General features: G+C 41.0%; 1 protein-coding gene across 3 annotated transcripts in view; it reads left to right on the top strand.

The window, feature by feature from the left end:
• TAPT1 (transmembrane anterior posterior transformation 1) overlaps positions 1-17,444 on the top strand; it is a 67,766-nt gene that overhangs the window by 11,571 nt on the left and 38,751 nt on the right. For all 3 annotated transcript variants that reach the window (XM_083398891.1, XM_083398889.1, XM_083398890.1), the window contains exon 2: positions 16,865-16,995. In XM_083398891.1, the coding sequence (XP_083255017.1) occupies positions 16,865-16,995 (131 nt within the window). The remainder of the gene's footprint in view (positions 1-16,864; positions 16,996-17,444) is intronic.

The raw sequence follows: 17,444 nt of genomic DNA on the forward strand, positions 1-17,444 counted from the left end.
CATCTGAAGGCAGCCCTGCTTAGGGAAGCTTTTCATGTTTAATAGGTTATTGTATTTTAGCGTTTTGTTGGAAGCCGCCCAGAGTGGCGGGGGAAACCCAGCCAGATGGGCGGGGTATAAATAAATAAATTATTATTATTATTATTATTATTATTATTATTATTATTATAGCATAAGCCCCAGTGGTGTAATTTTTTCCCTCCGTAGAAAAGAAGGGCTGAGTGGATTCAGGAGCATGGAAAGATTTGGGTGGCGAGTGACTTTTGGCAGACAGCGTTTGGAGCAGGAGGAAGTGAGTGAGTGAGCAGAAATCAAAGCTGAAAGTTGTCCTCTCTCAGCCAAGTGTTGCTGCTCTTTTAAATCAAAAGGTGGCAAGGAGGTTGTAGAAGTAGAAATAGCATTCCTGCAGCGTGCGTGTTTTGTGCACCAAGAAGTGAATCCAGCAGTTCTACTCTTGAGACAGTACAAGAGTTCCTCTGAAGTCAAGTACTTAAGAGGATTTCTCTCTCTCTCTCTCATGACAGCCTTGCCAACTGCTCTCTGATTGGCTCTGCTGTTCTTGCCTTTTCCAAGTTTAGGTTCGGTGCTGTCAAAAGTTTGGAGGAATTTAGTTTTACAAGCACCTAAGGTGAAGCTTGTGTACTACTCCACATTTCTCTTGCTAAGTCAGGCTCTTGGTGCGCACCAGTTCTGATACATAGTTAGTCGCTGAAGTTTATTAGGCATGTCGGCAAAGGCAGTAAGTTATTTTTGGGAATCTAATTTTAGGCACTGAGGTTTGGGGAAAAAATGCTTAGAGATTCTGCAGCTCATCAAAATGTATTGATGCAGTATCTAGGTGTGGAAAGAGGTTATTGCTTGAACATATATAACTACTCATCTGTGTAAAATTGTTTTTTCCGCTCCGGAGTGGAGATAATAGCATTGGATGTGACAGTATAGGTGGGTTTTGTCAACTCACAATTCTAGTGTCCTGACTTATAGGATGGAAAGTGTCAATGCACACACGGAGACTTGAGTGCAGAGTTTAAAACTGAGGTTTGCCCTGTTTAATTTTAAATTGTGTCAGAAGTCATATTTACTACTAGAGTACATCTTAGAAGTCGTTGGGTACAATGCCATTCTCCATTTCTGGTTCAGGAGACACGATTTAGAGATTTTAAAAGTCTATATTTCAGATTTAAATTAGGGTTAATTGTCAGGAAAATGAACTTAAGAGCAGAAGAACTATTTGGGCTGTCTGAATAATTATTATCAGCAGTAGGTGATAGAACAATTATATGACAAAACTGCTAGATGTCAAATAGTGTGCTTTATTCCAGAATTATAAGTATTGTTCAAATGGAAACAGACATAATTTTATCATATCATTCCCCAAAAAACTGTGTTCAAAAAAGTAAAAAATGAGGATGTGCTACGTGAGGAAACAAATAGTGTTAAAATTGCAGGCATCTGTTCTTTATAGATAATAGCACTGCTGGTGCCCATGAAATATGGACAGATAGGAAACTAATATTGTAACACATGCAAACCTCATACATTTCTTTATTGGAATTGGAGCTGATTATATTTTGTAAAAATTAAGTTCAGTTTTTTGCTCAAAGCTGCAATGGTTTTTCCTCTTCATGGCACTCACAGATTCTATAACATTCTGGACTAGGGCATTATGTCACAGAGGCCTGCGGCTCTGTACTAATGTGTAATCTCACTGGCAAATTGACTTTTCTTGGGATGGCCTGGTTGCAGGGGTGGGGTACAAATGATAAAATTATTATTATTATAAAATAGAAAAAAGTGCTCAGTGGGATATCCTGTGGTCTGTAAAAGATGGCCATATTCCTACTGGAAATGTTTCTGAAGGATTGCACCTATGTCAGCAGCACAAAAGTAGCTGCAGAAACAAAAATTAAAGTAGCAAGACCAGTGCCTATTCTTACAGTGTCCCTGTCAACAGCACCACATAACCCATCATTATGTTACATAATAAGAATTTCTCCACATTAGCCGAAAGCACCAATCGATATGCAGCAACAGCTGCAATGTCTTCTTTGCACAGGTTAAATACAGGGACACTGATAACTACCTGTTGTATAAGCAGGGTGGGTAGGGGTGTTAAGCTGCCAGAGCTCAGAAACTGCTTGTACTGGTGAAATTATCTGTCGCAAAATGCGCCTGGAATAATGGGAGTTTCAAACACTGGGTACGAATGAAACTGCATGCCATGATTTAAACATATGAACTCTTATTCCTGGCTATACAGGAGAAGGAGAGAGGGGTGGAGAGTATGAACTCAGTGTTTGTCCTGGTTTGTTAATGTTACTCAACTGTAATCCAGCATGACGTGTCACCTTTTAAGGTCTATCATTACGATGAACATTGATTTAAGGTTTATAATAACAGGGAGCTCTTACATTATTTATTTCATCTGTGAATCACTATAAAGCATCTCAAAGGAATTTCACAATACAACAAATGTATAAAACATTTACATATATAAAACATTTACATATGTAAAGACCATTTCCATTCAGTACAGGTACTAACTGGGACGGGGTGGAGTGGGGAGGGGGAATCTGCACTTAAAGGGCTTAATAAAAGAGGAAAGTCTTCAACAGACATCAGAGAGATCACAGAGATGTCACCTGTCTCATGCGTAACAGGAAGGAGTTCTGAAAGGTAGCTGCTGTCATAATAAAGGCTCAATTTCAACATGCTGTGGAATAGCTCTCCTGGTAAGATGATGTGAACAGGATGCCTTCTCCTGCAGTTTGCAATGATTGGTTGGGCATGTAAAGGATTTGATTATCTTTTCGGAACCCTGGCTCTTTATACGGCTTTGTGCATCTTGAACTTGGCCCAGTAGCTAATTAGCAGCCACTGCAATTGGTGCAGTATGGTGTAGTGGTTAAGAGCGGAAAACTCGTAATCTGGTGAACCAGGTTGCGTCTCTGCTCCTCCACATGCAGCTGCTGGGTGACCTTGGGCTAGTCACACTTCTCTGTAGTCTCCCAGCCTCACTCACCTTACAGAGTGTTTGTTGTGGGGGAGGAAGGGAAAGGAGAATGTTAGCCGCTTTGAGACTCCTTCAGGTAGTGATAAAGCGGGATAGCAAATCCAAACAACTCCTCCTCCTCTTCTTCTTCTTCTTCTTCTTCTTCTTCTTCTTCTTCCAACAGCAGAATTCTGCCCCTCAGAGCAGTTGAGCTGCCTCATTCTACACTAGCTGCAGCTTTTCTAGGTCAACCTCAAGGGTAGCAACGCATGATAGTAATCCATTGGTGACCATTGGATAGTTCAGTTGGTTAGAACATGATGCTGATAACACCAAGGTCACATGTTTGATCCCCATATGGGACAGCTATATAATACTGCATTGCACAAGGTTGGACTACATGATCCTCAAGATCCCTTCCAACTCTACAATTTGATGATTCTGGAGGACCAATACATGGGTGGCAGTTCTCAGGCTATCCTGGCCTAGAAATGGCCAGAGCTGGTAAAGAAACCCGTAGATTATGAAGTCATCAGAGATGGATCCAACCCCCAGACTAGGAATGTGCTCCTCCATGGGGAGTGCAACCCCAGCAGACAAATGACCAATTTTATGGACTTGTGACCTACCCAACCACAGTGCTTCTGGCTTGTTGGAATTTAGTGTCAGTTTGTTGGCCTTCTTCCTTTTTTTTTAATAAAATATTTTATTAGGTTTTTACACAAAAAATAAGACAAAATAAAACCAAAGAAACAAGTTACAAAAACACAAAAGCAACAACAAAAAGCAAAAAACATCAAAAAGGAAAAGCAATAATAAAAACAATTTCATCTTCATGGTATTTCTTTCATTTACTTATTTCCCGACTTCCCCAGACCTCCCTTCACTGTATTCCAAATCATATCTTTAATCAGCAAATCCCTACCCTCTATCTTAATTAATCCTTGTCTTAATTTTGATATCTTGGTATAACTTAGTCTCCTTAATATCTTAAAATATTAAATCTTTTAATTTTACAACTTTTTTTACTAATGACCTTTTAGATTCAATCTGATGTCATTTTAACATTCATTATCTTATAATATTTCTGTAAATAATCTTTGAATTTCTTCCAGTTTTCTTCCACCGTCTCTTCTCCCTGGTCTCTGATTCTGCCAGTCATTTCAGCCAATTCTATATAGTCCATCACTTTCATCTGCCATTCTTCCAGCGTGGGTAGCTCTTGTGTCTTCCAATACTGTGCGATGAGTATTCTTGCTGCTGTTGTGGGGTACATAAAAAAGGTTCTATCCTTCTTTCGCACCTGTTGGCCGACCATGCCCAGGAGAAAGGCCTCTGGTTTCTTGGGGAAGGTGTATTTAAACACCAGTTTGTTGGCCTTCTTCCAGCCCATCATAGAGTCCAGGCACTGGTTCAGGGCTAATGTGGCCTCTTCTGAGTCAAATATTACAGAGAAATAGAGTTGACTGCATTAATGTACTGATTACGCTTCTCCCCAAATCTCCTAATGACAGCTCCAATGGCTTTACATCAGAGGCACCCACACGCAGTCAGAAGATTGAGGGCACCCACACGCAATGCTGTGTGATGTCCTGACATTGCACGGCGGGCTCTCTGAACATTGAGAGAGCCCCTTCACGAATCTCCCAGCCCCTTCACGAATCTATCACAATACTTTATATAACACATACACATAAAAATTTTATATACATGTTGGTATTCGTAAATGTAAATTTTTCAAATGACTATTGTTTTGGCCAAAACTGCAGGGGCTGAGCCCCATTTATATTTGTGGTGTCCAATAATTGCTATTAACAATGTGTCACCGATGTGAATTGTGTATTCATGAATTTTGAAAAAAATAAATAGAAAGTGCTGCTGCATTTGGGGTGGGGGGTGACTAGCCATTCTGTTTTTGTGCCAAGGAACCATGTGGTGAATAGTTTTTCGATCCGAGTTTCTAACACTGCTTACACGGGGTTGAGATAATAATCCAATGCTGTCATTTGAAACTGACCCCAGGGATAGGACTGGAACCACTGCAAAATAGTGTCAACAGTGCCCATTGCACAAAACTGGTTCAGGCGAATGATTAATGGTATCAAACATCATTAAAATAAATATACAAGGTGTATCTGATGGCAAAATGGTTTTTATTAGCTTTGTTGAAGATAATCTTGGAAGCCTGTTAATAAGAACTTAGTGGTCAGCAAAGCAAATTGTAACTGAAATAATTAACAAACATGCTTTACATCCTTCTATCTTTTTCTAGTTTGCTTAGTGGCACGCTTAGTTTGCCACTTCCTCCCCTTGAGCACTTCACTTAATAAAAGTAGGATGCTTGCTGGTTTGATCATACCAGTTTGCTGTCTGAACTGACAAACTGTGATTTGATAAAATTGGAAAGTGTTCTATTAAATTGAGGGGGAGACGGGAGTGGTGAAAGTAGCACATGAACATAGAATCACAGAATTGTACACTTGGAAGGGATCCCAAGGGTCATCTAGTCCAACACGCTCCAATACTGCCCACAGCCGTCCCTGGATAGGCTCTCAAAACACCAACCTGCTGGCTAACACATTGGCTCATTGAAGCCTGTATTGAGAGGTGTGCCACTTCTAGTCAAAGATAGAAAATAGGAGGATCATGGTTGTAACATGGTTGTGAGTGTAGTTATGGCACCATGGGGAAGCAAATAATTATAGCTTGATCTATATTGTAGATTCTCATATTCAAGATTTAATGTTGCTTAGTGTCCATGTATGCTACCCTGAGTTCTTATAGGAAGGTTGGGATACAAATATAATAAGACTGATTTTCAGGTCAGGATATGCTAAACACTTCTTTGCACAGCTTTGAATAAAATACAGAAACCATTTTGCAATTCTGCAAATTTTACTTTTGAGTTTTTAAACACATTAGTATCTCAGATAATTCTCATATAACCCTTGCAGGCTAGTGATCCACTGTAAAATCATCAGTATATTTCTTTGGAAGTACCATATTTTCCTGTGTATAAGACTAGTTTTTTTTACCAAAAAATTTGGTTTGAAATTGGGGGTCATCTTATGCTGATGGGTGTTTTCTTAATTTGGAGTCCCAAAAAATAGAGGGCGTCTTATACATGAGGGCATCTTATACATGAAAAAATACAGTAAGTCCCACTGTGTTCTTTGCGTTTTACACCTGTTAATTTTACAGAGAATTACAGCCTTATAGTTCAATCCTAAAAATTCCACTCAGAATTCAGTCCTATTTAATTGACAGGGGCTTACTTCCAGATAACTGAGTTTAGGCCTGCAGCTTTATTGCAATTCAAAGAAATGTTATTAAGAGGTTATATTTGTTATGATTCTATGTTCTCATAGAATCATAGAGTTGGATGGGACCCTGAGGGTCATCTAGTCCAGAGTTTTCCAAACTGTGTGTTGCAACACGTTTGTGTGTCAGCTGCAGTGTGTAGGTGTGCTGTGTGAACACTCCCCATGCTCCTCCCGGGGCTGGAAAGGGGTTAGTTTAACCTCTGGCTTGCTAGTAAAATTGAATTACTGTGTCATGAAATGATGCATGTCTAAAAAGCGTGTTACCAACATGAAAAGTTTGGAAAACTCTGATCTAGTCCAAAACCTTGCAATGCAGGAATATGCACCTGTCCCTTACTGGGATCGAACCTGCAATCTGCAATTACTGGGATCGAACCTATGTTGTCAGGACCACACTCTAACCAACTGAGCTGTCCAGTATATAAGGCTTCCTTGTTTAGAATGCTCTATTACTGATTATCTTTCTTTCATTGCTATCAGATTGCGGCTTTGCAACAAAATATATTTTGGGCAGTCTAAAAGTTTGGAAATGGTAACAGACTTTCAGTGAGGAGAATGTTTAAGTCAAATTAATAAAATAAGGGAAGTTCAGTTCTTGGCTTTGGAAGATGAGATTGCTTGCTTTACACATTACAGTGGTACCTCGCAAGACGAATGCCTCGGAAGACGAAAAACTCGCAAGACGAAAGAGTTTTTCGTTTTCTGAGTTGCTTCGCAAGACGAATTTCCCTATGGGCTTGCTTCGCAAGACGAAACATCTTGCGCCCTTTTTTTTAAACCGCCAATGCATTCCTATGGGAAACTGTCAATACACAGCGGTGCTTCGCAAGACGAAAAAACTCGTAGAACGAAAAAACTCGCAGAACGAATTAATTTCGTCTTGCGAGGCACCACTGTACACAGCAGCAGGTCTGGGTTTGCCACCCGGTGTACCCTCAAAAGGAAGTTGCAGCCATCCCTGCTCTCTGATAAGGGTACTTATATACTATGTATATTTTCAAACTGCTGGGGTAATGGTGGTGACCAGTGACCGGTAATGGGTAGCTCAGTCAGTAGAGCATGAGATTCTTAATTTCAGAATTATGGGTTTGAGCAAGCCCCACATTGAGCAAAAGATTCCTGAATTGCAGGGGGTTGGAGTACATGACCCTTGTGGTCTACAATTCATGGTCTACAATTCTATGATTCTACGAAACATCTGTTTACAATGTTAACCTGTAACAATTTTAAGTACTCACTAAATCTTGGGTGTATTCTTAAAATGACAACATTTGGATAGGCCCTGTGATGCTCTTAAGCTGTAGAAATTTGATGCTGAGTTCTGATAGGAAAAGTAACTTTATTAATGCATTTTAACATACCTTAATACACATATTCTGACTGCCTGTGGTCACAAAAGCAGTAAGTCCAAAGGCGTTGCCCCTTTAATGCACTTCGCATTAAAATGGCTATGAACAGGGCTGGAAAACCCCCAGACACCTGTTTTCCTGGGTGCCTAAAAAGATGATGCTGGCAACTAAAAATACATGTGGCATAAACTGGCCATTTATCCTCATCACAGCTGTTGTTGTCCTTGTCCAGTTGGAAAACGGTCCCAGGAAAATGGGATCACAATCGTTAGAGTACCAGAAGTATTGGAACAACTAATGTGTACGTGATAAGGGGGAAATGACAGGGAGCTAGAGAGTGAAGTGGTAGCAGAAATTGCCATTAGAACACTTCCCCTATGTCTCTGCCTGTGAAGGAACCAACCTCCCATTTATGTGTGTTCAGTATGTGTGCAACTGTGTATATGTGCCTTATGCCAAACCCAGAAGTGACGGGGAAGTGGCGGAATGGGGTGTTTGCAGGTTTTTCCAATGGTGTTTCAAATATATGTGATTTCACTAGCATGCACGGTGCCTCGGAATGTAACCCCCACGTAAATGGGGGGTTGCCTGTAGTGAGCATAACGGTGATCTTTGCATACAAACTCTATAGGAAAAGCATACTAGAGGCGATATTTCAGATAGGACAGACTCCTCTACAGAATTGCTGTGAGTGACAATATGGGATCCAAAAAGTAATTTAGTACTGGAAACAAATTATTGCCTCCACAGAGCCTAGGACTTGCTGATCAGAAGGTTGGCTGTTCTAATCCCCGCGACGGGGTGAGCTCCCGTTGCTCGGTTCCAGCTCCTGCCAACCTAGCCATTTGAAAGCACATCAAAGTGCAAGTAGATAAATAGGTACCGCTCTGGCGGGAAGGTAAACGGCGTTTCCGTGCGCTGCTCTGATTTGCCAGAAGCGGCTTAGTCATGGTGGCCACATGACCCGGAAAAACTGTACGTGGACAAATGCCGGCTCCCTCGGCCAGTCAAGCAAGATGAGCGCCGCAACCCCAGAGTCGTCCGCGACTAGACCTAATGGTCAGGGGTCCCTTTACCGTTACCAAAATGTACCGGTCGATATTGGCATCCAAAAGGGAAAGCATGATAGTAATCTGTGGCTTTAGTCTCCTTCATATATACTGAGTAAATGCATGTTCCAGTCAAGATAAATAAATTTCTGGATATCATAAATGACAGTGCCCAGGCCTGGAACAATTTATCATGGAACTGGCCAGTGGTGAGGTGACACTGCACTAAATCCTAGTTAGAGATAGAGGTTTATAAAATTATGAGTGGTATGAAATAAGCGACTACAGTGGTGCCCCGCAAGACGAATGCCTCGCAAGACGGAAAACCCGCAAGACGAAAGGGTTTTCCGTCTGCAGAGGCGCTTCGCAAGACGAATTTCCCTATGGGCTTGCTTTGCAAGACGAAAAATGATGAAAATTTTCGGGGTTTTTTTGGCTCCAAAACCCCTTATTTTGAAGCGCTAAGCTGCTAAAAGCATTTTAGCAGCAAAACCGCTAATCCCCCACCCCTTAAAAAGCCGTTTTTAGCCCTTAAATCGCCAATAGCGCTAATAGCGCTACTCCGTCAATGGGCTTGCTTCGCAAGACGAAAAAACCGCAAGACGAAAAGACCCGCGGAACGGATTCTTTTCGTCTTGCGAGGCACCACTGTAGTTATGTTTTTCTTGCTGTCTTAATACTAGAACCTAGTGCCATCCAGTGAAACTGATTTTTTTTTGAGAGTCAGAAAAACAAAAGGAAATACTTCTTCACATGGTGCAGTGTTAAACTGTGGGATTTGCTACCAGAAGATGTAGTGATAGCCAGGGGAAATAGAGAAATTCATGGAGGTTGAGGCTACTAGTTATGATGGCTATATACTACTTCAAGGACTGGAGGTCTCTGAATATCAATTGCTGGGGGGGAAACAACATTTTATCCTTGTGTCCAGCTTCCCAGGAGCATTTGGCTTGCTACTGTGGGGAAGAAGATGTTCAGCTAAGTGGGGCTTTGGTCTGATCCCGAAGATCTTTTCTTAGATTCGTTAATATTTTTAAAAAATATCTTTAACCACACCTCTTTTTTTTAAAAAATGTATTATTTATTAATTTCTTCAACAGCAGCAAAAGCCAAAAATCATGGACAACCTTGATACAATAGCACAACAGTCATCTTAGTTGCAGACTTATTTGAAAATATAGTCATTTGACTTCTAGATGTGCACCAGGGGAAAAAAAAATTTAGACCAGCTTTCATTTGCCAGAGTTGTATTTAGGTAGATGGGCCTTGCACAGCTTTGTCAATGACCAATATCAAATGACAACTTCTCATGTTTGCTTGTTTTGAATTTTTAAGGCTACTCCTAAGAAGGGCTTGACCCTGTTGATGTCTTAAGTTCCCTTAATGATGATAACTTGAGCAGGACCTTCATCTTGACAGGCTAACATAGAGGTGCTATCTGACACCTTCACACCACCCAGGTCTTTAAAGTTTAAAGCAACATGTTGAATTTGACCCAGAAACTGACTGGTGACCAGGGCAGTGGCTGAAGACTAGTTAAACATCTGCATGCTTCTCCTTGTTAGCTGTCAACAGTGCCATGATGTTCTGCATGAGCCGCAGCTTCCAAATAGATTTAAAGGGAAATCTCTAATTAATAGAAAAGAGCAACCACCTTTTTTCTTTTCTTTAGTAGAGGCCTCCCCCACAGTAGGGTGGGCGATGTTGGATTTTCAACATTGTGATTTATCACCAGCCAAACATCGTGGCAATAAACCACGATGTTTTTTTTAAAAAAAGTTTATTTATAATTTTCCATTTTGCAGCAAAGAAACGAAAGAAAAGAAACCATTTGCAACATAAAATTTCAATACAGTGGTACCTCGGGTTAAGTACCTAATTCGTTCCGGAGGTCCGTTCTTAACCTGAAACTGTTCTTAACCTGAAGCACCACTTTAGCTAATGGGGCCTCCTGCTGCTGCCGCACCACCAGAGCACAATTTCTGTTCTCATCCTGAAGCAAAGTTCTTAACCTGAAGCACTATTTCTGGGTTAGTGGAGTCTTTAACCTGAAGCATATGTAACCTGAAGTGTATGTAACCCGAGGTACCACTGTCTCTTATTTCAATCTCCCTCTTTCTGCAGTTGCTTATATTTATAATACTTTTACTACATTTCCAAGTTAAACCATCTATAATTCATTTTCAAATAAACTTCCTTTAGCTCATAACATGCAGTAAATTTTAAATCTACATTCCACAATTGCTTCCATGCCGACATTTCTATATTATGTCCTATGTTGATTTCCCAATGTATCATTGAAGATTTCACTTGTAGAAGATGCTATTAGAATGGAAAACAAAGGATGAACATTTTTTACATCACTTTAATACTACTATTTAGCAAGTGTCTCTCTAACTGAGAGGTTTTGAGTCACAAAACCGAGCTTTTAATCCATTTTAAACATTTCATTTGAATGGTGATATTGTGACCAAGTTGTTAACATTCCTGGTAATTCTTCAAACTTTTTTAACTTAAACTTGTCACCCTCCTCTGTTATTATATAAGTTGCCCAGTTTTCCTTCCTATACAGCTCTATGGCTTCTAAAGGCAAGAGCCATAGTGGTGTTTTCCATTCCAACAAATTTTTATACTTATATTTATTCCACCCCTCCAATAATATGATTTGTGAAACCTCTATCTATTTTCAGCTTTTCATACCACAGATGTGCATGCCAACCAGGCTAAATGTCATGCCCTTCTAAGTCTAAAATATGTGAATTCTTTAATGACAACCACTCCTTTAACCAACATAATAAATCTCAGGTCTGGCAAGGAGGAAGCTCTTCAGCATCTATCAGTATCTGATATTTTATTCTTGGTTTTTTCCCTTGCCAAGATATATATTGAAATATCCTTTTACCATTTCAAGAAGCATTCCACCTTGCCAATCACCGGAGCTGATTGAAATAAAAAGCATTCTTGGTAAAACACTCATTTTAATGGTTGACACTTTATCGAGGATAAACCGCGATGTTGAAACAAGCTGCATTGGCCCCAGCCAGTGAGGCACAGGGTGAAACTGCCTCAACTCTCACAGTGGGAGCTGAGGCACTTTCACACCAGGGCCTCATGGCCTGGGGCCAATGCAGCTGGGCCCAGCCTGCTGCTCAGCTGGGGGACAGAAAGGCTCCTGCCCCCAGTGGAGCCAGCCCTGGTGTCCCTGCCGCTCACACGCAAGCAGCAGGGCCATTGGGGTTCCTTCCTAAGGCTCCCTTCACCAGTGTGGGCGGGCGGCAAGCTACCTTGCTCACTCGGCCACCACTACCCAAAGACGGACCAGGTGTCAGCTTCACCCGTGGCTTCCTCTTTCCTCCTGGAGTGGTTGCTCACCCCTGGAGGAAAGATGCAGCCCACCTTCCTGGGCGAAGTCCACAAGGCGGGGCTGCCGATGCAGCAGCATCAGAGAGCCCTCGCACCACCTGGCTGAGCATGCCCGACCCCATGCCAAGGCTGCTGTGGATGAGGCAAATGCAATTAGCCTGCCTTGCTGGAGGCGAGGGGGGGTCTCCTTTAACCTTCTCTTTTGTGGGGGTGCAAGGGAGATGTGTGACAGAGCCCACACCTCCCCAGCTGAGGAGCCGTGATCCTGATACCACTCTCGTGCAAACAGGAGCCAGATCAGGGCTCTCTCAGCTGGGGAGTGTGAGCCAGTGGCGGGTTGGGGGCTCTGTAAAACTGCTTGGCTGAGGCAAAGGCAGCCATGGACTCCTCAGCTGAGCAGTTTAATGATGCTGAGGGAGGAACAAGCTGTATCGTGCCCTGCCGGTGCAGCTGGTTTCTTGCTCTGCCAGTATGAGGGCAGGCTACTATGGTGGTTTCACTCAGTGGTATATTGGTGAAGCTGTCGCCGCTCTTGAGTCCCTCTGCCCCCAGCACCCGGCTGCAGCTTGTTTCTCCCTAGGCAGCAGAGGGATTCGGAAGACAGTGGTTTCACCTGCAATATACCGCCGAGTGAAGCTGTCATCGCGATCTGCCCCTCATACAACTCCTGGGCGATATATCAATATACCACCCAGGCCTACCTCCCCACTCCCACATTGTGTCTGGTCCAATAGAACAAGAGAAACTTCAATAACAAGCAAAGCCTCAGAGAGAGCCCAGCTTGATTGCCAACAACACCTCCCATCTTGTCTGGTTTCAGGGTAAATTCTTGGTGGGCTTGTAATGCTGACCAATTAGCTGGTCTGTTGGTTGCCTATTATTTGGTCACAGTCAAGTAGAGGCTTCATTCAGATGAACGTCTTCCATCTTTCTCTGGAATATCCCAAATAAGCAATCATCTCCTCTCTTCTGGAGCTTCAAGTCTGCATGGCAAAGCATGGTTTGATTGTGACTTGAAGGGATAGCTCAGACCAGAGTTTGTGTGTTCAGATGTAATAATAAACTAAGGTTTGATCAAAACAAGAAATAATGAGATCTCATTTCCTTCTCCTCCTGCATAAAGAGCTTCATTCAAGGAAATGAGATCTCATTCGTGGCTTACAATCCACCAAGTTATGGTTCAGTTTATTGTCTTTATGCAACGACTGTTACAAATGCCCTTGTGCAGCCAACCTTTTTTATTGCATCATACCTGTTTCTTTTGTTTGGAAAAGCTGCAGTTCATATACATGTGCAAATATTTGAAGCTGGCTGTACTTTGTAAACGTTCCAGAATACACAAGTTACTTAACCAAAATTGGAACCTTTATATTCAGAGATTTTGGATATGCATTTAAGTTTCTTACTTGACACATAGTAGGTTCATTCTCTGCAAATAGCAGTTTCATTCCCATTGTAGAGTTAACCGTAGAGAAAGTGATTCCCTATTCCAATATTTTTTGTATGTTTGTGGTTACCTGACTTGTGCTTGACCTAATGATTTCACAGTTGAACTTCAGTAACTTTTGGTTGTAAAGGTTAGTTCTGTTCTTTAAATCTTGTTTTAAAAATTTAGGTTCAGAACAGCAGCGATTTTGTTTACTAGGCAGATGACATAGCAGGATCTGTGTTTCCTGAGCATAGCTCTTGGCTCATGCAGCAGAAATTGAGCTAGGGAGTAATAAATAGTCTATAATGGATTGAGCCAACAGTTCCTGAGCTCTCTGGGATCAGGTAAATACAGTTTAATTAGATTTGAGCCTGTCATCTTGAGAACTTTTCATATATTTTTCCACCAAAGAGGATAAAGCGTTAGTGCAATTACTAGTTGGTAGTTTATATTTTTAATAAACATAAAAAAACGGGTGCACTGGTGCAACTTTTCCCTGTATCTTCTGAAACAAAGAGTTCAAGATTCCAGTGGTTCTATTATATTTATTAAGCACAATTACTAGCCACTTTTCCAGGGTTCAGCAGAATACAAAACCTGCAGTGGATTAATAACAACAAACAGTTTAAAACCCCCCAAAAGAATAACCAGTCAAGCAAAAGGCAAACTGAAATAGATGTGCTTTACCTTCTTCTGGGAAATAGAGTGGGCAAATAATTCACCTTAGAGGAGATATCATTCTGCAGCCTTGAGGCAATAAACATGAATGCCTTTTTGGGGGCAATAAACATGAATGTAGCTGCAGCAGTTTTCACTTTGTGTGGCGATTGCCCTGAATTTCTGTGTGAGTTTATCAAAATTGGCATGGTGACAATGTCAGAGAGGTGGTCTCTGAAGCTTTACAAATTCTAGTAAAACAGTGCAAACTTTGAAATAGCTGAGCTGCTTTCGATGCTAACATTGACCGTTAGCTGATAGGCAGCTCTTGCCCATCATTTCAGATGTGAGTGGTCACAGGAGGGAAGCCCAAGTCATTGGCATGAAGTGGATAAGGTACAGGAGCCAAAAGACACGTGACAGAAAGGCAGAGGTACCGTCCAGGTGAGCTCAGGTGTGTCTCAGGGGTGCCTTTGGAGCAGACAACAAGCAATAGTAAGGGCAAGCTGACATAGCAGGGACATGTAAGACTGGGGTGCATGCACAAGGAAATGGTGAAAAGTCAATGGAAGGAGGTATGGAATGACTGCATTGTCATCTCCAGGGCTTGGGAGGGGGACACAAGCCCTGCCTCAGTTGGCCTATGGCATCCTTACCACTTTCTATTCACCAGGCCTCTTTCTGTAGAGATAAATGACATGATACACTGTAGTTTTTCTAATATAATCTCAGGGGTACAGTAAACCCATTCCTCAAAATAACATAAGTGGATCAGAAGACAAATTCTGGTATCTAAGCAAGAACAGATTTTTATAGCTTTTAATTGGCTCCTTTTGTACTGTTAAAGTTTTGTTTTTGATGAAGTTTTTAATGTCTGACTCTGTATTGTTTTTAATATTCAGTTGGGAGGCGCCCAGAGTGGCTGGGGAAACCCAGCCAGATGGGTGGGGAATCAATAAATTATTATTATTATTAGTCTGATGACTAGACAGAAATAAACAAATCTATCACGTGTGTGTGTGTGTGTGTGTATATATATATATATATATATATATACATACATATACATATACACACATATACATATACACACACACATATATATATATATACACACACACACATGTTTATATAAATAAACTTTCAAACTGGGAGTAGCATTTTGCAGAATGCTAAAACTGCCACTCCTTTATTATGCTGCTCTCTATAGGCTGGTAAGGTGTAGTGAGTGTAATATGAATTGCGAAGTCTGCATTTCAGCTACACATTAACTAGGCATTAGGCCATTGTTTTATGTGGAATGAGTAGCTGGATTTGGAACTCTAAATTTGTTCTGGAGTTCATGTGAGGCTTTGGGGTATTTTCTTCTTGAACATGTCAAGAAAAACATAAATGGGTAATTTTTATCTGCTGAATTAAATGTGGATGCCTTTCTTGTTTAAAGAGCTCTGTGTAAACACTAGATCTCCCATTTCCAAAAGAGATTGCAGGATGCGTCGTCTAGTCTTGCATTGCAGGGTTTTGGACCTTGGGGTCCCTTCCATTTCTAAAAAAAAAAATTATTCTCTGATTCTATCTGTATAAAAAAATAAAGCTAAAATCACTTTAAAAGTTGCTCATAACATGGGTAGATGTTTGAAGTGGGTGGATGGAAAGTAATTAAAGTTAAATCTAAATACAAGAATGTTAAAGCTACATTTAATCACGTCTTAAAATTGAATAACAAATTGAGAACAACCATGGTTTGGTATTATGTGTGGACTGGACTGTAATTCTGAACCAAAGTTTGGCCATCATCATGCTGGTGTTCTCCCCTTTCCCTCTTGCATCTCTTCACATGTCCAAATTTCCTCTCTGACTTCCTGATTTGGGCAAACCATAGTCTGTTGTTACATCAGTTGACCACCAAACCATAGCTGACAGCTGATCAGTTCTGTAAAATCTTCGCCCCTGGTTGCCTCTAACCGCATGGGCTGCAATGAGCAAACGTTTTGATTGCTGGCTTACTCTGCGTCTGGGCTTTTGGGCTCAATTGTGAGAAAAAAAGGAGCAGATGTGAAGTGGAAAGCAACAACATTGAAAAGATACTATGTGGTCATAGGTAATATGTTGATTTAAACCGCCTTAATTTAAACCCATCCACTCTTGGAATACATGTTTTGAACTTGGAAAACAAATATTTTTAGCCTAAAAAAATAAAGTTTGATGTGAGGTTTTGCTTCTGCACATGAGTCTGGCAAACCGCTCTGAGCTGAAGCATTCCTTCCTCACCCACCCTAGAATGTTCAGTTCACATTGAGTTCATGAAACATCGTATCCTGACCTGTTCTTAATGCATGGTTGACCACATCTATGGAATACAATAGTTATGCCCTTTAAGTTTTGCTATATCAATCACTAGTAATAGTTTAATAAGGAGGTTTTCATACCTGTCCAACTCTGTGTTCCCTTTCCCAACCTTTAATCTATTGATGATTAATGCCTATACGCAACCCTTGCATATGATTTGTGTTAACCAATCAGCAACAAGCACATATGTGGCAATGCTGTAATATTCAATAAAAGGGACTCTCTGAGACATGCTCGAGAGATGCCTCCCGTATGACACTTGTCACTCGTCTGTCATTTATTTCAACCCAACAAAAGTTGTTATTATTGAAGTACAACTTGCTTTAAAACAAATTTCCCCTCTTCTGTTGCAGATCTTTCACTATTGAGGTTCATCAATGCAGAGCTTACAAGGGGTTACTTCCTGGAACATAATGAAGCAAAGTACACAGAAAGGAGGGAACGAGTGTACACGTGCATGCGAATACCAAGAGAGCTGGAAAAGGTAAACTACTTTCTCAGCGTTCTACTTGGGCTGATAAATTCAAATTCTGGTTTTATTAAAAACATAACAGAACTTTCTAAACATGCACTTTTGAATGCATTACAAAATAAATTACAAAAAATAATTTTAAAAATTACTTTTTCCCTGTACACTGTCTGAGGGCTGTGTCTTATGTATGGAGTCCAAAAGCATCACTTTGTCTTTTGTATGGTGATACCATAATTGAATGTGTAGGCTTGTGTCCAAAGGGTGTGTGGACTGAAGAGAACAGCATGTGCAGCCAGAGCTTCACTTGTTGTTTTCTCTGCAGCAGTTCCACTGCCAAAGAGAAAAGCAGTAGCTCAATTTAAAAAGTGGCTTGCCCCTGGCAAAAAAGCCAGCAGATGCCAGTCATTATGAGTGGATCTTGTTTCAGGCTACGAGACACACTAATGGGAACACCTTCGTAA

This window comes from Podarcis tiliguerta (assembly GCF_965153285.1).
Source record: "Podarcis tiliguerta genome assembly, chromosome: 9".
Classification (NCBI taxonomy): Eukaryota; Metazoa; Chordata; class Lepidosauria; order Squamata; family Lacertidae; genus Podarcis; species Podarcis tiliguerta.